Here is a 26,585-nt window from a genome sequence, read left to right as displayed (position 1 = left end):
CATTAAGCCCCGCCTTAGTAATGGACGCTGTCAATCAGCCAGCAGCTATTAATAAGGCGTTAGTAATAAAGTTTAAAAAATATTATATTGAAATAAAGAAAAAACCCACATAACCCTCATTAACCATTTTATTGGGAATGAAAAAAGCCGTCATCTAAGTAGTCCTCGAATCTGTGGTCCAACGACCGAACCTGTAAAAAAAACACAAACACACAAAAAAAATTAGAAAACGCATAAAAACAGCAAAACAATTATTATCTTAACTTTCCTGGGTCCAGCGCTGGAGCCGCAATGTCAGCGAGCTGGGCCTTATATCGAAGCCTTTCATGTGTGACACGGTCTGCTGAGCCAATGTATCTAATCCTATCCATAGCAATAGGGTCAGAGTGCTACAGATATGCTGTCTCATATATACATATATATATATATATATATATACACACACACACACACACACACACACACAAACACACAAATGTATACACATATACATACACACATTTTTCTGGGGGGTAGACATATGTTAGCACAAGCATACTTACTGCTGGGGCCCTGTATCTAAGTCTATCATGTGTGATACTGTCAGCTGGGCCATGTATCTAAGCCTATCATGTATGATACTATCTGCTGAGACAAGGTGGGTATGTGGGAGTACCTACAGGGCACTGCATGGCACTGTCTACAAGGGGGATGTATGGCAGGGGGAATGGATGTGGAACCATACAGGGGGGTTGTGACACTATATACAGGGGGCATTGTGTGGGGAACTCTCTACAGGTGTCTTTGATTAGAGCCCCGAGACATAACTTTGCTTGGGGCCCCAGATAATGCCAAATTTGCCCCTGAGGGTTAGTACAAGGATACCTGTATCGAAGGCTACATTCACACGAGCGTGACGAGCATTTGTACGAACGCTCGTTCCCGATCAATGCCCTGTGTGAACGGCGCCGCTATCAGCCGATGAACGAGCAAATGTTTGTTCGTCGGCTGATGCCATTTTTATGCGGCCAGAAAAATAGTCGCTAGTCGGCAGCACGTGTTTCTGCGTAAAACAGGTGCTGCGGACATGATGCAAAATGTAAAAGGACCAACGATCGTACTAATGATCGTTCATCCCCATGTTTGCAATCGTTGTTCCGTTTGAAAGAGGAAACGAACGGCAAATGTCATGCTGTATTGTTGATCGGCGCTCGTTTAACGGGCAGAATATCTGTCCATGTAAAAGGACCTTAGTGATCAGACAGCGCGTCAGCTACGCCTGATCAGTCCTCTCTATTCCCTCCCAGCTCTGATCCCTACGATCAGTGCAGGGGAGGAAGAGGAAGGTGCACACGAATATTCCGTTTCCTGTCAAGGAACAACACTGGAGTCTATAGTAAGGAAGCTATTGGAGTATACAACATTAACCTCTTCTCTGCCCCAGACCACCAGGAATCCTGATATTTACCTATTCAATGCCCTAGATCACCAGTGATGTTGCCATTAACTCCTTCATTATCCTAGACGCCAATAATGCTGATACTAAATGACTTTATTACACCAACACCACCAGAGATGTTGGCATTAACAAAAAAAAAAACTGGAAGAGACTATGATCCAGCACTAATAGTTTTAAAAGGAAGCAATGTTCCAATTTTATTCCCCAAAAAGTTAAAATTCCTCCCATTTTTTTTCAGGTTGGCATTAAACCTTTCAATACCCTAAGACCATCAGAAATGTTAGTATTAACCCTTTCACTACCCAAGACCCCCAAGCAATTTGGCATTCAATTCTTCGCTGCCCTAGGAATCTGCACTGACAATCTGCAACAAATACGCTTCATGTGAACATGGCCTTTAATGCTGATGCTGTTTAATACCACAGTAGCCGGAAAGTTTATAACCACTTAGAGTAAGTTCACATTGGGCGGATACACTGGGTAAAAGTTACACAGCGTACCCGCCCCGGCCGAAAACAACCAAATTGTGGTGCAATTTTTCGGTACAAATGTCCACTGTGGAAAACAGAGGGGGGGGGGGGGGGGGAAACTGCACATACCCTCGTACATCCTGCAGACCGGACTCTTGGGAAAACTTTTCACCCCATGTGACCGCTGCAGCCTGAGGGTACAACACCCGGGATCCTGAGCATCCTTCCCAATAATTCTAGCGAGTTGGGTGAGAGAAACATTAATTATCATGGACATTTTCCCATTGTCGGTGTTTACATAATTAAGATAATTTACTTAATGAGGAAATACTCTTTGTACTGCTGCTTGTTAAGAAAAAATGAACTTCTGATATTTATTTTCTGTATAATATTCCGGTCACATGCAGAAAAGGCTTCACAGTCGACTGATTGCCTGGCTCGTAACATGAAAACGAGAAAATCACAATCTGAAGCAGCTACCGCAATGCAACTGTAGTGTTATTGCGCTAGGTAAATTTATCTTCCCTATTATAGTATATGGATGTCACAGAGGGGGGTCCTCCGGGAGAGACGACTACATACAGATCCTGCATCTATTAGTCAGGGGAATACTACAATATACCGTCCACAATTTCCCCAACTATATCACCTGACCACTTGGGTGGCTACATTGAGACAGAGGTTTGCCAATTTGCAATATCCTCTTAAAGGATATTTCCACCCCACTGGACACTTTAGTTTGGGTAGAATGTACGTCTCCCCATGCCACAAAAGACAGTAACCCATAGTAGTAAAAGTTATAGCAGCGACGCACCTAGTTATTCCTTCGAGTCCCATGTTCTCCAAATAGGATTGTTAGGGTCAGTTCACACAGAGTTTTTTGGCGCTGATTTTGACACGCAAACCGCGTCGGAATCAGCGTCAAAAAAACCCAGCTGAAATTATTGATTTCAATGGCTGGCAGAGGCGTTTTATTCCCTAGTGGCATTTGGTCGCTTCCGGGGAAAAAAAGCAGCATGTAATTTCTTGCCACGGTTTCCACCTCCGACCTCCCATTGAAATCAATGTGAGGCAGAAAAAACCTGCGGCGCTCGTTTCTGAGCTTTATTGCCCGCAGTCCTTGCATTAGCTTCAATGGCCGCGGGCAAAAAACACAGAAAGAAAAGCAGTCAGTTCAAAATCTGCCTCCAAATTCCTGTAGGAATTTTGAGGCCGATTTTTTTCTGCCTGCAAAAAAACAAAGTGTGAACAGGGCCTTAGGGCAGGGATTCCTCAGAAGACAACAGAACAATGTTATACATGTTATGAGAAGAGTTTATATTTTTCATGTTCCTGTACGTTAAAAATCTTGGCAATCCCCTTAGACTCTAAACTCCTTCAGACGGCTCATCCAGCTTGACTGGCAATTCTACCTAATTATGACACATTCATGACCCATGAGATGGGTAGAGGGGTCTATGGAGCTGAAACAGCTTATTAAAGGGGTTGTTTTGTCAAGATAACCTCTTCTCAGATTAAAACTAGCCCTGCGATTAGCTGTTTTGGCCAAGGGAAGCTGCGACTCACCATACATTTCTGCTGTGCCCATGAGACTAGGGGTTGACACATCCTTCTCTGCCTCTTCTGTGCTGTTGAGGGGAGAGGGAGAAGAGAGGACAGGGTTTAACCCCTTAGTGACCAGCCCATTTTAGGCCCTAATGACCAAGCTATTTTATTCGTTTTTCTATAGTCGCATTCAAAGAGATATAACTTTTTTATTTTTTTCGTCTACATAGCTGTATGAGGACTTGTTTTTTGCGGGATTAGTTGTACTTTTTAATAGCACCATTTTTGGGTACATATAACTTTTTTATTAACTTTTTTGGGGGGGGGGGGGGGATTATAAAAAAAAACTGAAATTCCGGCATTGTTCTATGTGTTTTTAAATTGACGCCTTTCACTGTGCGACATAAATAACATGTTACCTTTATTCTATGGGTCGGTACGATTACGGCGATACCACATATGTAGAGGTTTTTCATGTTTTACGACTTTTGCACAATAAAAACACTTTTGAACTAAAATTATTTGTTTTTGCGTCGTCGCTTTCCAAGAGCCGTAATTTTTTTATTTTTCCATCAATGTAGTGATTTTTTGGGCTTGTTTTCTGCGGGACGAGACGTAGTTTTGATTGGTAATGTTTTGGGGTGCATGGGACTTATTGATTCATTTTTATTATGACTTTTTTGGGGGGCAATGGAAAAAAATTGCAATTTCGCCATTGTTTTTTGCGTTTTTTTTTACGGTGTTCACCTTGCGGTTTAAATTACATATTAACTTTATTAATGGAGTCATTACGGTCGCGGCGATACCATATATGTGTACTTTTGTTATTTTTTTTACACTTTTACTAAATAAAACCACTTTTTATGGAAAAAAATGGATTTATTTTTTTACTGTAATTTTTATTATTAATCTTTATTTCACATTTATTATTTATTTCACTAGTCCCACTAGGGGACTTCACCGTGCGATCTTCAGATCGCTGCTATAATGCTTTGGTATACTTCGTATACCAGAGCATTATTGCCCGTCAGTGTAAATCTGACAGGCAATCTGTTAGGCCGTGCCTCCGGCGCGTCCTAACAGGCATATGTCCAGGGCAGACCTGGGGGCTTTTATCAAGCCCCCGGCTGCCATGTCACCACATCGGAGACCCGCGATTGCATTTGCGGGCCGCCGATGGGTGACAGAGGGAGCTCACTCCCTCTGTAAACAAAGTTAAATGCCGCGGTCGCTATTGACGGCGGCATTTAACGGGTTAAACGGCCGCGATCGAAGTAAACTTCGATCGCGGGCGTTGGAGCAGGAGCTCAGCTGTCAGACAGCTGAGCCCCGGCTCCAGCCTGCACGGGAGACCCGTGCAGGACTTAGACTAGGCTCACGTGAAAAGGCGTCAGCCTAGCCTAGCCTGAGGCCTTAGTGACCAACGTAAAAAGGCGTATTGGTGGTCACTAAGGGGTTAAGAATTAGCTGATTGGTCTCTGAAATGTCGCTAAGTCAGAGCAATACTTAAGACACCCGGAGGACCCTTAGGCCGGATTCACACGAGCGTGTTCAGTCCGTGATATACGGTCCGCAGGTCGGCCGCATTTCCAGGACTGCGCACACTGCAGGGAGCCGGGCTCCTAGCATCATCATTATCTATGACGCTAGGAGTCCCTGCCTCTCTGCGGAACTACTGTCCCGTACGGAAAACATGTTTTCCAAAATTCCCTTTAGTTTTCCCTGAAATATTCCAAGAATCGGCCCAATGAAGCGCTGAGAATCACGGAGGGGGATTACACAAGTGAACCCACCAGGTGATTGGCTGTCGGACGGCCGAGCCTCCGGAAGGGGAGGATACAAAAAGACGTGAAAATTAAGCGTTCGCTGCCACTGCCAAACACCAATAAGTCAGACTACATAAACTCCTGACGAACCCAAAATAGGGTGAAACGCGTATGAGGTGGAGTTGCTCACTGCACTCAGAATAATATTTAGGCATATAAGGTCTTTGAGTTAGTTTATCTGGTCTGAATGCAGACCTGATAATAGACTGGACATGGCATGGACGGTAGTGAACAGAGCATGTTAGGACCTAACACTAGCGACAAAGCACAGGAATCTATACCGTTGCCTCTGACATCTATATGTTATGTATGTCAGTATATGTCTCGTAATGAACGCGTGATGTTCCATGTTTTAATCAAGCTAAGTGTTATAAATAAATCCTTCTTCTATATTATACTATAAGTGAAATTGGAAGGAACCAACGGGAACCAGACCGGTATTGAATATCTGGGAATGTTATAAATAGAACGAGTGTTGCAACTTTTACATTCTTTGCAAGTTTATGTTTTCGGTTTTAGGCAGAATTATATGTTCGCTAAAGTTTGATGAATAAAAAAAAATCTTTAAAAGAATTTTAGAATTTCGGCATAGTTACCTACAAAACGAGCACGTTTTTTTTTTCCCCATTACAGATATGTGATGCATTGCAACCACTGGAAAAGCAAAATCCATTCCCCCAACCAGAAAACATACTGACCCCTCCACATGTCAGAACCCATGGTCCTAAGCCAAAACGCTTCATCAGAAGCATTTCTAGAGGGCACCGTGTGTCGGGCAGGAAATTGTACATTATTCGTTGACTTAGCGCTGGCACAGAGCAGATTAAAAGCCTGCAGCCCTACCTATAAAAGGTGATCTCATTCACCATCCGAAAAAAAACATGGCCCGGCAGACAACTGAAATATTTCTACTGACACTTTTGCTTACAATAATGCACCAGCGAAGAAACCACAGTCACATAAGATATTTGGTATTAACCCCTTCGGGACGAAGCAGTTTTTTTATTTTTATTTTCTGTTTTTCTTTTCTTTTTCTTTTCTTTTAACTTTTTTATTTTTCCACCAATAAAGTGGTGTGAGGGCTTATTTTTTGTGGGCGGTTTGTAGTCTCTATTGGCTCTAAAATACCATATAATATACTAGGAAACGAAAAAATATATATTTGTGGAGTGGAATTGGGAAAAACTGCAATTCCTCCATTTTTTGGGGGGTTTCATTTTTACAGCTTTTAGGGTATGTTCACACACTTAGCAAAAAAACGTCTGAAAATACAGAGCTGTTTTCAAGGGAAAACAGCCCCTGATTTTCAGACGTTTTTTATTCAAACTCGCGTTTTTTCGTGGCGTTTTGGAGCTGTTTTTCTATAGTCAATGAAAAACGGCACCAAAAACGGGCGTCTTTTTACGCGCCGTTTTTTCCAAACGGCGGTGCAAAAATATGCCCACGTCCAAAACAGAAAGCCGTTTTTTCCATTGAAATCAATGGGCAGATGTTTGTAGGCGTTCCGCCTCCGATTTTTCGGCCGTTTACGGCCCGAAAAATGCCCGAAAATAAGCCGTGTGAACATACCCTAACCATGAAGTAAAAAACGGAAATAAATAAAACCATTTTTTTCCATAAAAAGTGGTTTTATTTAGTAAAAGTCTAAAAAATAAATAAAAGTACACATATATGGTATCGCCGCGACCGTAATGACTCCATTAATAAAGTTAATATGTAATTTAAACCGGAAGGTGAACACCATAAAAAACAATGGCGAAATTGCAATTTTTTTCCATTGCCACCCAAAAAAGTCATAATAAAAATGAATCAATAAGTCCCATGCACCCCAAAACAGTACCATTCAAAACTACGTCTCGTCCCGCAGAAAACAAGCCCAAAAAATCACTACATTGATGGAAAAATCAAAAAGTTACGGCTCTTGGAAAGCGATGATGCAAAAACAAATAATTTTAGTTCAAAAGTGTTTCTATTGTGCAAAAGTCGTAAAACATAAAAAAACCTCTACATATGTGGTATCGCCGTAATCGTACCGACCCATAGAATAAAGGTAACGTTTTATTTACGTCGCATAGTGAACGGCGTCAATTTAAAAACGCATAGAACAATGGCGGAATTTCAGGTTTTTTTTATAATTCCCCCCCAAAAAGTTAATAAAAAAATTATATGTACCCAAAAATGGTGCTATTAAAAAGTACAACTAATCCCGCAAAAAACAAGTCCTCATACAGCTAGGTCGACGAAAAAATTAAAAAAGTTATAGCTCTTTGAATGCGACTATAGAAAAACGAATAAAATAGCTTGGTCACGATGGGGTGGGGTGGCAAAAAATTTTTTTTTTGCACGGGCGCCATCTCTCCTTAGGCGGGCCCTGGATATGAGATAGATAGATATGAAACAGATAGATAGACATATATTTATTTGGAATAAAACAAGTGTATGTGTGTTTTACACTTCATGACTCTTCTTCTCTGCAGCCTGCCAGGAGAGGGAGAAGATACAAACCAGTTTGTTATTTACTGACAAACATTTCAGCCTGTCACAGCGATCACATGCCCGGGTACCACACTGATTGCTCTCTGGGTAAAGCTCCGTGATACAGCGGTGTAGAGACAGGCAGCGGGGGGAGCAGCAAACAACGGATATCAGTATTTCGGTCTGGAACGTCCTTGCATAGTGAATTGCGGATCACACGGACGGGTCCCACAGCTGAAATCCGTGATGATCAATGCTTGCAGCTGAGGTAATCTCCAGGGGTGAGGGGCATATGACTGGCACCGATACATGGTTTCGACAAGGCTGCCTAATAGGGCATATGGAAAGGAGTGGACAATTCCTTTAAACTGGCCATACACAATTGCATGCAAGCGATACCATGTGACGCCATGTCCAGTGGTCACATGACAGCATTATCCAATGGTGCTAGTGCTGAGGGTTTGAGGTGGCAGTGGATAGGGCAGTAACACGAGACGCTCCTGCCCACTGGGCGGTACAGTTCCCAATTAGAACTAAACCTGTGCACTATGTTCCCATGGGCGTCGTATGGTTGCTATGGCAATTGTACCGCCCAGCGCGCAGAAGAATCTCATCACGGCCGATGTTGGGTGGCAAAACGCAAATTGATGTACACATGAAGTAAAATTGATTCATTACTTAGTAGCCATGTACAAAAATTGGGAGGCAAATCGGAATCACATTTTAGCAGTGTGGGATGAACCATGGCGAACACGTCACAAAGAAGACTGGGAATCTCCTCTATATGAACCTTTACATCTGGTTTTGAAATAAACATCTCAGAACTTCCATAGCAAATAGTGACAACAGATATTTAACCCCTTCCCGACATTTGTCGTAAGTATACGTCATGGAAAGCCATACTTACGACAAATGCATGGCACCGGCTCAGAAGCTGAGTCGGTGCCATCATCCCCCCGATGTCAGCTGTATCTAACAGCTGACATCCGGCTGTGATGGCGGGGACCGAAATTAGCGTAGATCCCCGCCATTAACCCCTTAAATGCAGCCGTCAAAAGCGATCGCTGCATTTAAGATGTTTGCAGCTCATCGACACCTGAAAGGCTTCTGCAGCCGCCGGCAAGATGGCGCCGGCTCAGGTGCTGAACCGGCGTCATCAGCGGTGGATGTCAGCTGTATGTTACATCCATCTGTAACGGCAGGAGCCGGAGCTAGCTCCGATCCCTGCCATTAACCCCTTAGATGCAGCGATCGGATGCGATCGCTGCATCTTTGTGGTCGTAAGCAGATCGGAAGCTCTGCCCTGCAATCACACGGCTGCCGACTGCTACTATGGCAACGGGAGACCTAACAATGGCCTCCTGTCTGCCACTAAGGAAGCCTAATCGGCTTGCTGTCAGTGAATGACTGACAGATCTAATACATTGCACTACAAAGGTAGTACAATATATTAGAAAAATAATCTGACTGTTGGACCTTCAAGTCCCCTAGTGGGACTAAAGAAAAGTATTAAAAAAAAATGTGTAAAAAATATAATAAAATTTTTAAGTAATTAAACACAATCTCCCTTTTTCCCTTATCAAGTCCTTTATTATTGTAAAAAATAAATAACCATACATATTTGGTATCGCCGCGACTGTAACGGCCTAAACTATAAAAATATTATGTTATTTATTCCACGCGGTGAAGGGTGTAAAAAACCCCATAAAAAACAAATGCCAGAATTTCTGCATTTCAGTTACTTCCACATATATGGCATCGCCATACCAGGGAGAACCCTTTTAACAATTTTTGGGGTGTGTGTCTCCAGTGGCACAAGCGTGACACAACCTATTTGCCACTGAATTGGCATATCTGGAGAAAAATTTATATGTTAACTTTGCACCGTCCGCAGCGCAATCATTTATGGAAAAGACCTGTGGGGTGAAATGCTCACTACACACCTTAATAAATGCCTTGAGGGGTGCAGTTTCCAAAATGGGGTCACTTCTCAGGGGTTTCTTTTATTATTTCATATCTGAGCCTCTGCAATTGTGAACCAATACCTTGTAAGTCGCCAAATTAGGCCTCAATTTCGCATGGTACTCTCTCACTCCTGAGCCTGGTCGAATGTCGAGGCAAAAGATTAGGGCCACATGTAGGGTCTTTCTAAAATCGGGAAACACCGCATAATAATTAGAGAGCTGCCTGTTTATGTTGGCACAAGATGGGCACCACATATTGGCATATCTATTGAAAAATCCCATTTTCACTCTGCAACATTGAGTGCACACTAATTTATGCAAAACACCTGCGGGGTTAACATGCTCACTACACCCCTAGGTGAATACCTTGAGGGGTGTAGTTTCCAAAATGGGGTCACTTCTGGGTGGGTTTCAACTGTTTTGTTCCCACAGGGGCTTTGCAAATGCGACATAGCGACCAGAAACCAATCCAGCAAAATGTGAATTCCAAAAGCCAAATGGCGCTCCTTCCCTTCTGAGCCCTACTGTGTGTCCAGGGGCGTAGCTAGAGGCTCATGGGCCCCGATGCAAAAATTCTTACTGGGCCCCCCCCCCCCCCCCCCGCAAACTTCTCATGGCCGACGGTCCGCTTTCAGCTGCATCGCTGGGTCTCCTAAGTGACCCAACAATGCAGCACTAGCAGCCGGGGCGTCACTAAGGCTGGGTTCACACATACTATTTACAGACGTAATTCGGGCGTTTTAGCATTGAATTACGTCCGAAAATGTGGCTCAAAAGCGTCGGAAAACATCTGCCCATTCATTTGAATGGGTCTTACGATGTTCTGTGCCGACGGCCATTTTTTTTTACGCGCCGCTGTCAAAAGGCGGCGTGTAAAAAAGTGCCTGTCACTTTTTCAGACGTAAATGGAGCCGTTTTCCATGGACTCCATGGAAAACCAGCTTCAATTACTTCCGTAATGGACGCAGCAAAAGACGCCTGCACATGCCATTACGGCTGAAATTAACGGTGCTGTTTTCTCCTGAAAACAGCACAGTAATTTCAGCCGTAACAGACGCTGCCGTGTGAACATACCCTCAGGGCTTAAAATGTCCGGGAAATAGCACCAATACGTATGTGTCCGCCCCAAAAAAAAAAGTGTGTATATGAGACAGCATAGCATATCTATAGCACTACGACCCTATAAACTATGGATAGGATTAGATACAGTGGCTGAGCACAGTATCACACATGATAGGATTAGATACAGTGGCTCAGAAGGCAGTATCACACATGATAGGATTAGATACACAGCTCAGCAGACAGTATCACACATGATAGGATTAGATACAGTGGCCCAGCAGACAGTATCACACATGATAGGATTAGATACAGTGGCTCAGCAGACAGTACCACACATGATAGGATTAGATACAGTGGCTCAGCAGACAGTACCACACATGATAGGATTAGATACAGTGGCTCAGCAGACAGTATCACACATGATAGGATTAGATACAGTGGCTCAGCAGACAGTATCACACATGATCGGATTAGATATAGGGACCAGCAGACAGTATCATACATGATTGGATTAGATACACAGCTCAGCAGACTGTATCACACATGATAGGATTAGATACAGGGCCCAGCTCGCTGACATTGCGGCTCCAGCGCTGGACCCAGGATAGGTAAGAATAATAATTTTGCTTCTTTATGTGTTACTGATTATTTTTGTGTGTTTGTGTTTTTTTACAGGTTCGGTTGTTGGACTTCGGAGACGAGGACTTCAATGACGGCGTTTTTTTTATTCTCAATAAAATGGTTAATGAGGGTTGTGTTTTTTTATTTCAACAAAATATTTTTTCTATGTGCTTGTATCTTTTTAAACTTTATTATCACCGCCTTAGTAATGGCCGCCGGTTGATTGACAATCTCCATTACTAAGGCGAGGCTTAATGTTAGCGGGTGCAGAGGCTACACTAACCCCCATTATTACCCCGGTACCAACCGCCACCAGGGGTACTGGGAAGAGCCGGGTACAAACCAGTACCCGACCATCTGTAGTGACGGGCAGGCACCGGGGTGGCCGCAGGCTGGTAGTATTAGGCTGGGGAAGGCCAAAAACAGTGTACTCGGGAGAAATTGCTTTTCAAATGTTGGGGTTCTTTTTCTCCTTTTATTTTTTGAGAAAATTTCTAATTTTGCGCTAAAGGTACGTCTTCTTGGAATAAAAATATAATTTTTATTTTCACTGCCCAATTCAAATAAAATTTATGAAACACCTGTGGGGTCAAAATACTCACTACACCCATACATGAATTCCTCAAGAGGTGTAGTATCCAAAATGGAGTCCCTTTTGGGGAGTTTCCACTGTACTGGTACCTTAGGGGCTTTGCGAAATCGACATGGTGTCAAGAAACCAATCCAGCAAAATCTGTGCTCCAAATGCCAAATGGCGCTCCTTCCCTTCTGAGCCCTGCCGTGTGCCCAAACAGCTTTACAAATGTTGGGGTTCTTTCTTTCCTTTATTTGTTGACAAAATGCAAAATTTTGAGCTAAAGCTGCGTCTTATTGAAGAAAAAGGATTGTTTTTATTTTCACTGACCAATTCTAATATACTCTATGAAACATCTATGGGGTCAAAATGATCACTACACCCGTAGATTAATTCTTCAAGAGGTGTAGTTTCCTAAAAGGAGTCACTTTTTTGGCGTTTTCATTGTTTTGTCCCCTCAGGGGCTTTGCAAATGTGACATGGCCTCCGCAAACCATTCCTGCTAAATGTGATCTCCAAAAGCCAATAATTTCTGGAAAAAAACCTGTGGCGTCAAAATGCTCTCTATACCTTTTGAGAATTTCCACAATGGGTCTCGTTTTCAAAATGGTGTCACTTGTGGGGGGTTTCCACTGTTTTGTCCCCTCAGGGGCTTTGCAAATGCGACATGGCCTCCGCAAACCATTCCTGCTAAATTTGAGCACCAAAAGGCGCTCTTTCCCTTCTTAGCCCCGCCGTGTGTCCAAACAGCCGTTTATGACCACATGTGGGGTATTGTTTTACTCGGGAGAAATTGCTTTACAAATTTTGCGGTGCTTTTTCTCCTTTAGTCCTTGTGGAAATGAGAAAAAATTAGCTAAACCTACATTTTCTTTGAAAGAATGTCGATTTTCATTTTCACGGCCTAGTTCCAATAATTTCTGCAAAAAACCTGCAAGGTCAAAACACTCACTATACCCCTAGATAATTTCCTTGAGGGGTATAGTTTCCAATATGGGATCACTTTTGGGGGATTTCCACTATTTTGGCGCCGCAAGAGCCCTTCAAACCTGACATGGTGCCTAAAATATATTCTAATAAAAAGGAGGCCAAAAATCCTCTAGGTGCTCCTTTGCTTCGGAGGTCGGTGCTTCAGTCCATTACCGCACTAGGGCCACATGTGGGATATTTCGAAAAACTGCAGAACCTGGGCAATAAATATTGAGTTGCATTTCTCTGGTAAAACCTTCTGTGTTATAGAAAAAAATGGGAAAAAAAATTAATTTCTGCAAAAAAAATAAATAAAATTAAATGTGTAAATTTCACCTCTACTTTGCTTTAATTTCTGTCAAACGTCTAAAGAGTTAAGAAACTTTTTGAATGCTGTTTTGAATACTTTGAGGGGTGAAGTTTTTAAAATGGGGTGACGTATTGGGGGTTTCTAATATAGAAGACCCTCAAAGCCACTTCAGAACTGAACTGGTCCCTGTAAAAATGGCCTTTTGAATTTTTCTTGAAAATATGAGAAATCGCTGCTAAAGTTCTAAACCTTGTGACGTCCTAGAAAAACAAAAGGATGTTCAAACAATGATGAAAACATAAAGTAGACATATGGGAAATGTAAACTAGTAAGTATTTTGTGTGGTATTACTATCTGTTTTACAAGCAGATACATTTCAATTGAGAAAAATGCTAAATTTTGCAATTTTTCACTAAATTTTGATGTTTTTCACAATTAAATACTAAATGTAACGAGCAAATTTGACCAGTAACATAAAGTCCAATGTGCCACAAGAAAACAATCTCGGAATCGCTTGGATAGGTGAAAGCATTCCGGAGTTATTACCACATAAAATGAAACATGACAGATTAGAAAAATGAGGCTGTCAGGAAAGTCAAAAGTGGCCAAAGCAGGAAGGGGTTAATATACCTCGTGTGTTTTAAATCACGTTATATCGCACCGCCTATTACATTATCGTGATAAAACTGCCTCACCCAATTACCTCAGGCAACCATAAGCGCCATTTTGTCAGCGCACTTCCCGCTCATCTGCACTTGGACATGTGACCAATCACCTGACGGCCGCTCACACCTGCATAGACCGCGCCTCACTTTCATCTATTTCTAGCAGGTGGGTGGGGCGTGGTGACGTCACGCCACTAACTGGGGCCGCTCTGCGTTCTACGTCGTCGCACTGCCAAATGTCAGTATGCGGTCAGGGGCTCGCCGTGTAGAGGCTCCTCATTGGTTTTAAAGACGGCAGGTGCTGTGCGAGCGTCGTGGCCGATTGGCTGGATGGCGATGAGGGGAGGGGCGCGGTGAGTGAATGGGAGAGTGTGTCAGAGACAGAGGAGAAGCAGAGGTGAGCGGGGTGGACCAGCCGATCCATCAAAACCGGGGCATCCTCATCCTCATCATCCTCCTCATCATCGCATAGAGGACGACCTGATCGCGGCTCCGTCACGACTACATACAGGTACTTGTCCAATATGTCAGTATGTACATGTGCTCTGCCTTCATCTTGTATCATGGCAGGGCTCTATTTATATAGATGTACCAGTACTAGCACCTGGTACTAGGGGCATGTGCCCAGGTCTAATGCCTGGTGCCCTAATTACATTTGCTAATGGTCATTTAAGGTTTAATGGGCATGGGTACAGATCCACCCACACGGGTCTCATCACAAAGACCCAGGCACAGTGCCCCCTATCAGTGCCAGTCAAATGCCCTGTTCAAATTTGCATGATGCCCCCAAATCAGTACAGCACTGATATTGGCCACATTCTTTCCAATGTCTAAAAGCCTCACAATTTGTAAGATCTCTGCTTACTGTCAGTGAATGAATTTTATTTTTTACATTTCTCCCAGAGGCTAAAAACCTCTGGAGACCTAACATTTCTCACAGCTGAGAATTTGCTACAATTGTATCCAGTCTAAACAATCCTCTGGGAGATAAACACAGCAGCGGAGAAGATCTCTCACCTGTTTGATACAATGTATCCGTGCAGGTAATATGTTTAAACACAAAGGATTGTGTAGACTGGAAACGAGTAGCAAATCCTCTGCCATCTGTACTGCTTTTTGGACTGTGGAAGTAAACAAGAATATTCCCATTCACCTACAGCAAGCAGAGATCTTGAAATGTTAAAGCCTTGAATCACCAACTATATTATGAGTACACAGTTAATAAGCTTTATTTACGTAAAACCTAAAAAGCGCTGTAAGGCTCTGTTCCCACCACGTTGTAGTCCTATGTATTTGACTGTATACCCCAAAAAGAATGTCATATTTTGATCGTCTCGCCCGCCCGCCCCTCTTATTCAGAGTCTTTGTTCTGCCGGTGGGCGATTCGTTGTATAAGACGTGACAATGGGCTTGTAACAAGGGCTGCACTTTCTGGTTCAATTTTGCAAAGGATAAGATGAGGCCGTGTTCACACTACCACCAGGGGCTGCGTCCACAGTTCTGTCGTATTTAACCGGAAGGGTTGCGCAACTTGCAGCACTACTCGACCACCGTCAAAATAACGGACACTGCGACGGAACCCTAATGGACCCCATTATAGTCCGTCAATGAGGTCCATCAGTCGGTGTTGTTGTCGGTCGTGTGGCTGATCCGACCCTGCCATGACAGCGTAGTAAACAGCATAAAGCTGTATGTTATTATTCAGTCTCACATGTGAAGTGTCAGGAAAATCTTACATGCTTGGTGGGTGTCATGGACCCTTATCCCCTCTGTGCCAAGGCAGCAGGTATACAGGTGGCAGTCACATTTGGCTCCAGCAGTAATATAATCAGGCAGTGAGAGAAACGCTAAAGAAAAGTATCAAACCTGATGGATATATCTATCTGTCTATAATTTATTTGTCTGTCTCATATCTATTATATTTGAGAGATAGATATGAGATGGATGGATGGACCATAGATAGATATGAGATGGATGGATGGACCATAGATAGATATGAGATGGATGAATGGACCATAGATAGATATGAGATGGATGGATGGACGATAGATAGATATGAGATGGATGGATGGACCATAGATAGATATGAGATGGATGGATGGACCATAGATAGATATGAGATGGATGGATGGAACATAGATAGATATGAGATGGATGGATGGAACATAGATAGATATGAGATGGATGGATGGACCATAGATAGATATGAGCTGGATGGATGGACCATAGATAGATATGAGATGGATGGACGATAGATAGATAGATAGATATGAGATAGATAGATATGAGATGGATGGATGGACGATAGATAGATATGAGATGGATGGATGGACGATAGATAGATATGAGATGGATGGATGGACGATAGATAGAGAGATAGATATGAGATGGATGGACGATAGATAGATAGATAGATAGATAGATATGAGAGAGATGGATGGACCATAGATAGATATGAGATGGATGGACGATAGATAGATAGATAGATATGAGATGGATGGACGATAGATAGATATGAGATGGATGGATGGACCATAGATAGAGAGATAGATATGAGATCGATGGACCATAGATAGATATGAGATGGATGGATGGACCATAGATAGATATGAGATCGATGGACCATAGATAGATATGAGATGGATGGATGGACCATAGATAGATATGAGATGGATGGATGGACCATAGATAGATATGAGATGGATGGATGGACCATAGATAGATATGAGATGGATGGATGGGAGATGGATAGGACAGATATTAGATAGATAGATAGATAGATAGATATGGGATAGATAGATAGATATGAGATGGATATATGATAGATATGAGATAGATAGATAGATAGGAGATGGATAGGACAGATATTAGATAGAGAGAGATAGATATGAGATAGATAGATATGAGATAGATAGATATGAGATAGATAGATATGAGATAGATATGAGATAGATAGATAGATAGATAGATAGACATGAGATGGATGGATGGACCATAGATAGATAGGAGATGGATAGGACAGATATTAGATAGATAGATAGATAGATAGATAGATAGATACATAGATAGATATGAGATAGGATATATAAGATATGGAATGTTTATCTATGTGCAAACTTATTGCACACATTTGGTGAGAGTCCTGGTAGAGATTTTACATTGAGCCCCAGGATCTTCATGCTACGCCTCTGTTCATAGAACATCCCATTTGGATGCATTGTATATAGCAGTGGTCTAAAACTACAACTCCCAGCTGGCTCTGACAGCTACACAGTGATATTTTGTCTTTCACAGTAAGGCTGGATTCACACGAGTGTGTGCGTTTTGCGCACGCGAAAAATGCGGCGTTTTGCGTGCGCAAAAGGCACTTAACAGCTCAGTGTGTCATCACCATATGATGCGCGGCTGCGTGCTTTTCGCGCAGCCGCCATCATTATGACACTCCGTTTGGATATTTGTAAACAGAAAAGCAAGTGGTGCTTTTCTGTTTTCATTCATAGTTTGACAGCTGTTGCGCGAATCACACGCGTCCCACGGAAGTGACTCCGTGTGGCATGCGTGATTTTCACGCACCCGTTGACTTCAATGGGTGCGTGATGCGCGAAATACGCGCAAAGAACGGACATGTTGTGAGTTTTTCGCAGCGGACTCACGCTGCGTAAAAATCACGCAACTGTCTGCACGGCCCCATAGACCAATATAGGTCACTCGCGTTGCACGGACATATATCCCGTTCGTCTGAATAAGCCCTAACATATAGTGGTAGTAGCCCCAGAACAGAACAGCTGTATGAAGTTTGCTATAATAAAGTAACAATTGATATAAAGTAATAAAGTTGGTACAGTCAGGGTATGTTCACACGCAGTAGCAAAATATGTCTGAAAATACGGAGCTGTTTTCAGGCGAAAACAGCTCCTGATTTTCAGACGTTTTTGTAGCAACTCTGGTTTTTCGCGGCGTATTTTACAGACGTTATTGGAGCTGTTTTTCATTGGAGTCAATGAAAAACAGCTCCAAAAACGTCCCAAGAAGTGACATGCACTTCTTTTTCACGGGCGTCTTTTTACGCACCGTATTTTCACAGCGACACGTAAAATTACACCTCATGGGAACAGAACACCGTAAAACCCATTGAAAGCAATGGGCAGATGTTTGTAGGCGTAATGGAGAAGTTTTTTCAGGCGTAATTCGACGTGTAAAACGCACGAATTACGTCTGAAAACAGTGCGTGTGAACATACCCTAAGTCCTTATGTGCAGTCTCTTTCTCGTATAAGTTCTTCTTAGCCTTCTCTTTCTGATATAGGAAGTAGCTGTTTGACCATTGTCAGCCATATCATATCTAATAGGGCTGTTTTTTTCCTGTCACCCGGTCACTCAGTCCTTTCTTCCCTCTCTTTAGTCTCCCTTGCAATCACAGTCAGACAACCCTCTAAGGCTGGGTTCACACAGAGTTTTTTGCAGGCAGAAAATCTGCCTCAAAATTCCGTTTTGAATTTTGAGGCAGATTTTGCTCTACCTGCAGGCCGATTTTCGCTGTGTTTTTCGCCCGAGGCCATTGAGCGCCGCGGGCAAAAAACGCCTCGAAATACGCTTTCTCTGCCTCCCATTGATGTCAATGGGAGGTCAGAGGCGTAAACGCTCGAAGATCGGGCATGTCCCTTCTTTTTCCCACGAGACGTTTTTTTCGCTCGCAGGAAAAAAACGCCTCCGCCTCCCATTGAAATCAACGGGAGGCATTTTCAGCCGTTTGATGGCACGTTTTCCGACGGGGTTTCCGCGTCAAAAAACTCTGTGTGAACTCCCCCTAAACCCTCTGCTTGTTAGACTGCAAAAATTGATCTGACATCAGTCACCATACGCTTATACATACATCAGGGATGTGTCAGACAGAGCTTTCACCCTAATTTATAGCCTATAGTTTCGGACAGATGTCAAAATATTACATATCTGGTAAAGTAGCTAACTACTCCTTCTATTTGCGTTAAAATATAAATCAATAATCCGGCAGTTTAGATGTTCTTCTTAGCGATCCCAGGTTCAGTTCCCGGCGGTAGGGGTCACTCCATTTGAGACTGGTTCGTAAACCCTATATAGGTCCTTAAAGGGGTCCACCACTTTGTTAACAGCTGCTCCGTAGACAACAATCAGGACGGGGTACAACTTCCTAATATGCACCCTATACCGGTTCTGCTTCCCAGTATCGATCGTTAGGGTCCAGGGCAGAGGTACAGATTTAAGATAGCATATTCTGGATGTTTTTTCCCCAGGAGGTTTTCCCCTATGTGTAACAGCAGTGCCTATTCTATAACATTGGCTCTTCCGTCCATAGGAGAACACTTCCTGGAAAAGAGGATTTTAGAAAGAATCGCAGAAAATAAATGTGATTTGACCGCGTTGTGGGAACACAGCCTTAGGCTGATCCTACTGAGAGGATTTCACACATATGCTGAAGTGTCAGGAAAGCCGAGGGAATCTCATCATCCTCAGGGACGGGTCCCAGCTGCAGAAAAAACATCCTTTGTTCTTCGCACGGGGCTGATCCTGTACTGTCCCTTTAAACATCGCTAATACACGTTAACCCTTGAAAGGCCAGTTCCTTTTGTCTGTTTTTTAGATTTTTGAATATCATTTATGGTATAGCATTCGCAGTATATAATCGTGTATGTCGCTGGATGCTTATTGGCTGATTCACTATGATTTATGGGACGTGGACTGTGTAAGAGCCAGTAGTGTACGGCGGTATTATTGATTGTCCTGAGTGATATATACATACAAGTCTAATGTGGGTCACAAAGGAGCAGGGTGTGTGCCGATTATACCAGGCTGGAAGTGGCGGTGTAGCAGAGCCATGTGCGGAGTGCTATCTCCCTGCTGTTATCACCCATTATCTATATAGCGCCTGTATATGTTTTTTATTGCAGATTCCCATAACGTATCATTATATAATAATTTAATTTAAGGATCGGCATCGTATTCCCTATCGGAATAAATCATGAGGCGTCACGCAGGCAGGTCAGACCCGACATATATTTGGTATTTCTGCGGCTCAGCCCTATCAGTACGTTGCACAGAGCTGGGACTGGCAGCCGTCGTTGTTGTCTGCATTAATATCATCGTTCCCGTCTGATGGGCTGCGCCAGGAGATCCAGGACTTGCTGATTAGCTGTTCCCCGGCAGTTGAGCATCGTATGATGATGCCACCAGACTGTGCCCGCCTACACCGGATGTCTGAACGCTGGGGGTTACTGCCGGTCAGGCACCTGCCGCCGCTCTGCTCTCGTTGTGTGGTAGGAAGTGACGTTACAAATGGTTTTTAGTAAAAGGTCAAATGTGTTATAAAAAATTTCATCCAGAACGATGAGCCGATTACTGATTTTACGTAATTTTATATCAAAAGCTCATTAATATTAATTATTCAGAGATGGAATATAGCCTATCATGTGTGATACTGTCTGCGAGTCGTGTATCTAAGCCTATCATGTGTGATACTGTCTGCGAGTCGTGTATCTAAGCCTATCATGTGTGATACTGTCTGCGAGTCGTGTATCTAAGCCTATCATGTGTGATACTGTCTGCGAGTCGTGTATCTAAGCCTATCATGTGCGATACTGTCTACAGGGTCGTGTATCTAAGCCTATCATGTGCGATACTGTCTGCAGCGTCGTGTATCTAAGCCTATCATGTGCGATACTGTCTGCAGGGTCGTGTATCTAAGCCTATCATGTGCGATACTGTCTGCTGGGTCGTGTATCTAAGGGGTGTGTGTGTGTGTGTGTGTCACCGTCTACTGAGCGTGTGTGTGTGTGTGTGTGTGTGTGTTACTGTCTGCTGAGCGTGTGTGTGTGTGTGTGTGTGTGTGTGTGTTACTGTCTGCTGAGCCTGTATCTAATTCTATCATGTGTGATGCTGTCTGCTGAGCCGCTGTATCTAATCCTATCGTGTGTGTGATACGGTCTGCTGAGCCGCTGTATCTAATCCTATCATGTGTGATACTGTCTGCTGAGCCGCTGTATCTAATCCTATCATGTGTGATACGGTCTGCTGAGCCGCTGTATCTAATCCTATCATGTGTGATACTGTCTGCTGAGCCTGTGTATCTAATCCTATCATGTGTGATATGGTCTGCTGAGCCGCTGTATTTAATCCTGTTGTTTGTGATACTGTCTGCTGAGCCGCTGTATCTAATCCGGTCATGTGTAACACTGTCTGCTGAGCCGCTGTATCTAATCCTATTGTGTGTAATACTGTCTGCTGAGCCGCTGTATCTAATCCTATCATGTGTGATACTGTCTACTGAGCCTGTGTATCTAATCCTATCATGTGTGATATTGTCTGCTGAGCCGCTGTATTTAATCCTATCGTGTGTGATACTGACTACTGAGCCTGTATCTAATCCTATCGTGTGTGAATCAGCCCCAGAGATTGCCGCCTCTCTACCTTCATCAATGAGCGCTATTATTCTGACTTGGTCACCGTATGAGTCTCATCATCTCCTATAAATTTGCTAACCAAATAAGTCACCCAGTGATGTAGAGCTCCATAGAAGTGAGATGATAGTGTAATAATAGCGCAGTCATGGAGGGCCCGTGTAGCGCAGTCATTGCCGCGTCTTGTCCCTATACCCCTCCCCCATCTCCAGTAGTTATTCCATTCACTGACACATACCTGAACTTCTTCATTGTAGATTATTAGCAGCGGCTTCCCTTTACAAGAAAGAACATATAGAGGATGTGGTCTGGAGGAAGTGAACGCTATGACTGTCGTGCACATGGTCGAGCTCAGACCTTCCCTAATTTTCTAACCAAAACTAGAAAATCGCCACTATTCTTATATGCGAATAAAATCAACTGATAAAGTTCTCTTTGAATATAAATCTCATTGGCCATGATTAAAATCACAGCTGCTTTCTTCCAAAAAAAACAGCGCCTCACCTGTCCACAGGTTGTGTGTGGTATTGCATACCAGCCCTATTCACTTCAATGGAGCTGCAATACCAGACACAACCTAGGGATAGGTGTGGCGCTGTTTTTTGGCCGAAAGTAGTCTTGTTTTTCTAATTCTGGACAACCCCTTTAAAGGGTGTTCGGCTGTGCTTCACTTCATTATCTATGGGAGTCCAACCTTTGGGACCCCCGCCGATCACAAAAACAAAAGCAGTAGAAGCCCACCCGCTGTGCAAGGACCTGCAACAAAGATCCATTGAAGTGAATGGGACTGTGTTGCATTTCGGTTGGCCAGGGGCACCAATGTGGAGCGGAAAAGCTGAAGGGTCTGTGAAGGAGTGGCAGCGAATAATTAGCACAGTGGCTCCCTTATTATCGTGGGGGGGGGGAGGGGGGTATTCCAGTGGTCAGACCCCAACCATCCCGGGCAGTGTGCCTAGAAAGTCAGGGTTATGTTAGAAAACTAGAATATGAATTTGCAATATTTACCCCCTCATTAATATTATATCCTGCTGGTGGAGTCACTGTGTACATACATTACATTACTTATCCTGTACTGATCCTGAGTTACATCCTGTATTATACTCCAGAGCTGCACTCACTATTCTGCTGGTGGAGTCACTGTGTACATACATTACATTACTTATCCTGTACTGATCCTGAGTTACATCCTGTATTATACTCTAGAGCTGCACTCACTATTCTGCTGGTGGAGTCACTTTGTACATACATTACATTACTTATCCTGGACTGATCCTGAGTTACATCCTGTATTATACTCCAGAGCTGCACTCACTATTCTGCTGGTGGAGTCACTGTGTACATACATTACATTACTTATCCTGTACTGATCCTGAGTTACATCCTGTATTATACTCCAGAGCTGCACTCACTATTCTGCTGGTGGAGTCACTGTATATACATTACATTACTTATCCTGTACTGATCCTGAGTGAGTTACATCCTGCATTATACTCCAGAGCTGCACTCACTATTCTGCTGGTGGAGCCACTGTGTACATACATTACTAATCCTGTACTGATCAGGAGTTATATCCTGTATTATACTCCAGAGCTGCACTCACTATTTTGCTGCTGGAGTCACTGTGTACACACATTACATTACTTATCCTGTACTGATCCTGAGTTACATCCTGTATTACACTCCAGAGCTGCACTCACTATTCTGCTGGTGGAGTCACTGTGTACATACATTACATTACTTATCCTGTACTGATCCTGAGTTACATCCTGTATTATACTCCAGAGCTGCACTCACTATTCTGCTGGTGGAGTCACTGTGTACATACATTACATTACTTATCCTGGACTGATCCTGAGTTACATCCTGTATTATACTCCAGAGCTGCACTCACTATTCTGCTGGTGGAGTCACTGTGTACATACATTACATTACTTATCCTGTACTGATCCTGAGTTACATCCTGTATTATACTCCAGAGCTGCACTCACTATTCTGCTGGTGGAGTCACTGTATATACATTACATTACTTATCCTGTACTGATCCTGAGTGAGTTACATCCTGCATTATACTCCAGAGCTGCACTCACTATTCTGCTGGTGGAGCCACTGTGTACATACATTACTAATCCTGTACTGATCAGGAGTTATATCCTGTATTATACTCCAGAGCTGCACTCACTATTTTGCTGCTGGAGTCACTGTGTACACACATTACATTACTTATCCTGTACTGATCCTGAGTTACATCCTGTATTACACTCCAGAGCTGCACTCACTATTCTGCTGCTGGAGTCACTGTGTACATACATTACATTACTTATCCTGTACTGATCCTGAGTTACATCCTGTATTACACTCCAGAGCTGCACTCACTATTCTGAATTTGGAGCTTTGTATCAGGAAAAATGGAGCTCTGTATGCATGCATGGTGCATGGTGCAGGGGGGGTTCAGGACCTCGTTATATTGACTGGTGGGGCCCCAGTGATCATACACCTATCGTGCGGATAGATGGTAAATGTCGATTCTGGGAATACCCTCATAGTAACTTAGGGCAGAGCTTCTAAGGGAACATTTTTCATGCAGATTTCCTTTGGTAATTTTATCTTTGTTGTCTATTTCTTTTCTTACAGGTGACATTTTTCTCGCCCTTCTCTGAAATTTACGGATCATCCAGCCTGGCGGTGAAAGTAAAAACGCCCACACTAGTTTTTTCGTTGTGAAATGCCCCAACATCTATCTGCAGAAAGTTCCTTCCATTCCAAGCAAGAACTGCTGTGTTTTTCCGAAGCGTCACAAATAGTCAGCGACTATGACCCGGACTCCCCCGATAGCAGTGACCAGGTCGAAGCATTGCTGTCCAAAACGTCTTTTTACTCCGATACAGTCCGCTCCCCGGACTCTTATATTGACCCCCTATACAAGCAGTCCTCTACCAAGAAAACGTTATATGGCGATGACCCCTGCGAGATTAAATTTATACCATCGGAAAACGAAAACTGGTGCGGCTGGGGAGCCATCAAACCATCCTTTTTACAGTTTTTTAACACATCCAAAGGAGTGCTCTTCTTCCTGTGTGTGGCCTCCTTTCTCCAAGGCATGGTGGTCAATGGTTTCATCAATACCGTGATCACCTCCATAGAGCGGAGATTCGACCTGCACAGCTACCATACCGGACTGATTGCAAGCTCCTATGACATAGCAGCCTGCGTGTGTTTGACATTCGTTAGCTACTTTGGGGGGACCGGTCACAAACCTCGATGGTTGGGCTGGGGGGTATTAATTATGGGAGTTGGTTCCTTGGTGTTTGCACTACCACATTTCACCACTAGTGTGCATGTCGTGAACCTTGCGGAGGATACCGGAGTATGCCACTCTAATCAAACTTTTCGGGGGGCAGAAGGCACTTCCAGTCTGTCCTATTATAGATACGTCTTCATGTTGGGACAGTTTCTTCACGGGATTGGCGCTACACCGCTTTACACCCTGGGGGTCACTTACTTAGATGAGAATGTTAAATCAAGTTACTCCCCTGTGTATATTGGTGAGTATGGAGTCTTGTAATGTATATGTTATGCAGATGTCTTTTTGGTCAATGCCTACAGCGTCGTGTCTTGTCCTTTTGGAATTTTATTTACGTCAGTCCTAAGCCGTGAAAAATGTGAAAGTCCATTCAAGACCCAAGGCCAACACAAGGGAGTGTTTCCCAAGCCATTCATTGATGTGGAGTAGGTGTAGGCAATCCCGAGCCGTGGATCTGCAGCAGAAATCTGAGGCTTATCTGCCGCCTGTGGATAGTGCCACACATATGGCCCTTTGTAGATAGTTGCCACACAGTGCCCCCTGTAGATAGTACCCTTTGTAGATAGTGCCCCCTTGTAGATAGTGCTACAGTGCCCCCTGTAGACAATGCCACTTTTAGATACGGTGCCACACAGTTCCCCCTGTAGATAGTGCTCCTTGTAGATAGTTGACACACAGTGCCCCTTTTATAGTTCCCCACAGTACCTCCTGTAGATAGTGCTCCTTGTAAATAGTTGACACACAGTACCTCCTGTAGATAGTGCTACACAATGCCCCTTTTTGATACAGTACCACACCGTTCTCCCTGTAGATAGTGCCCTTTGTCTTCGGGCGGCACTGTGGCAACTATCTACAATGATACACAACGCCCCTTTTAGATAGTGCCAGACAATGCCCCTTGTAGTGCCACACGCCCCCTTAAAGATAGTGCCGTTAGACCTGCAGCCAATGAGACACCACGACGGGGTCTTTGCGTACACCGGTGCGTGGCAGTGACGTAACCACGCCGACCTGCGCACGGATCCAGTCCGAGCGTCTTATAGGCTGCAGGCCTAACATTAAGGCCGGATTCACACGAGCGTGTGCGTTTTGCGCGCGCAAAAAGTAAGTGTGTCATCAGCTCATGGTGCGCGGCTGTGTGATTTTCGCGCAGCCGGCATCCTGTTGACACTCTGGTTTTCAGTTTACAAGAAAGTTGCGAGGACGGGGTAAAAAGGCGCAAAGTCGCAATTTGTGGTGCAAACTTTTAGGCCCTTTTGCGACTTTTCAGAGCCAGAAAAAACAGGTTTAGAGAGTTTGATAAACCCCGTGTTTTAGATGAAGACTGGCATATGACATTCCAGTCGTAATAAATTCCCCCGCAGCGCACCCCTTCCTCCTCCTCCATTGCGCTGTACAGTAGGCACAATGCATTCTTCAGAAATCCTTCTCCAGGCATCTGCCAAACCCAGATTCATCACTTGTCCTACCAGACAATAAGGGACGGATCATCGCTTCAGCGGACAAGTTTTCACTGTTCCATTGTCCAGTATCGCCGTGCGTCCTACTGAGGAGTGGCACGGTGTATGGTGACCTCAGGAATCTCAATGGCTGCTCAACCATGGAAACCCCCGTCAGAGAAGCTCCTCATGAACAATTATTGTGCTGAGGTTCCTGTAATAAGTGGTGCAAAGAAAACTAGTTTTACTTACTACACCCGTCAGGTGTCCGTGATCCCTTCCCGTTAACTTGTTGGGTACGACACATTAAATGAATGGCCTAAACTTAAAGTGAACGTTCACCTTTTATCATTGTTTTTAGGCCCCAAATTTTGTGCGGAATAATTTCTTAATGTATCTTTATAGCTCTGGGAGCGTCATTTTACTGATACAGAGCTCCTAATTGAGAAGAAAACATGTGGTTTGCTTGCAGACACCACTAGGGGGAGCTTACTGCA

The 26,585-nt window shown here is 43.6% G+C and overlaps 1 protein-coding gene across 1 annotated transcript in view; it reads left to right on the top strand.

Moving 5' to 3' along the window:
• Positions 1-14,114: 14,114 nt before the first annotated feature.
• The window catches only part of SLCO4A1 (solute carrier organic anion transporter family member 4A1), a 31,130-nt gene continuing 18,659 nt past the window's right edge, over positions 14,115-26,585 (top strand). Inside the window, exons 1-2 of the mRNA XM_075845224.1 lie at positions 14,115-14,430; positions 23,980-24,890. Coding sequence (XP_075701339.1) covers positions 24,071-24,890 — 820 coding nt within the window. The 5' untranslated portion in view covers positions 14,115-14,430; positions 23,980-24,070. The remainder of the gene's footprint in view (positions 14,431-23,979; positions 24,891-26,585) is intronic.

This window comes from Rhinoderma darwinii, chromosome 13 (genome assembly GCF_050947455.1).
Source record: "Rhinoderma darwinii isolate aRhiDar2 chromosome 13, aRhiDar2.hap1, whole genome shotgun sequence".
Classification (NCBI taxonomy): domain Eukaryota; kingdom Metazoa; phylum Chordata; class Amphibia; order Anura; family Rhinodermatidae; genus Rhinoderma; species Rhinoderma darwinii.
The sequence above is the reverse complement of the archived record's forward strand: the minus strand, read 5'-3'. Positions and strand labels throughout refer to the sequence as shown.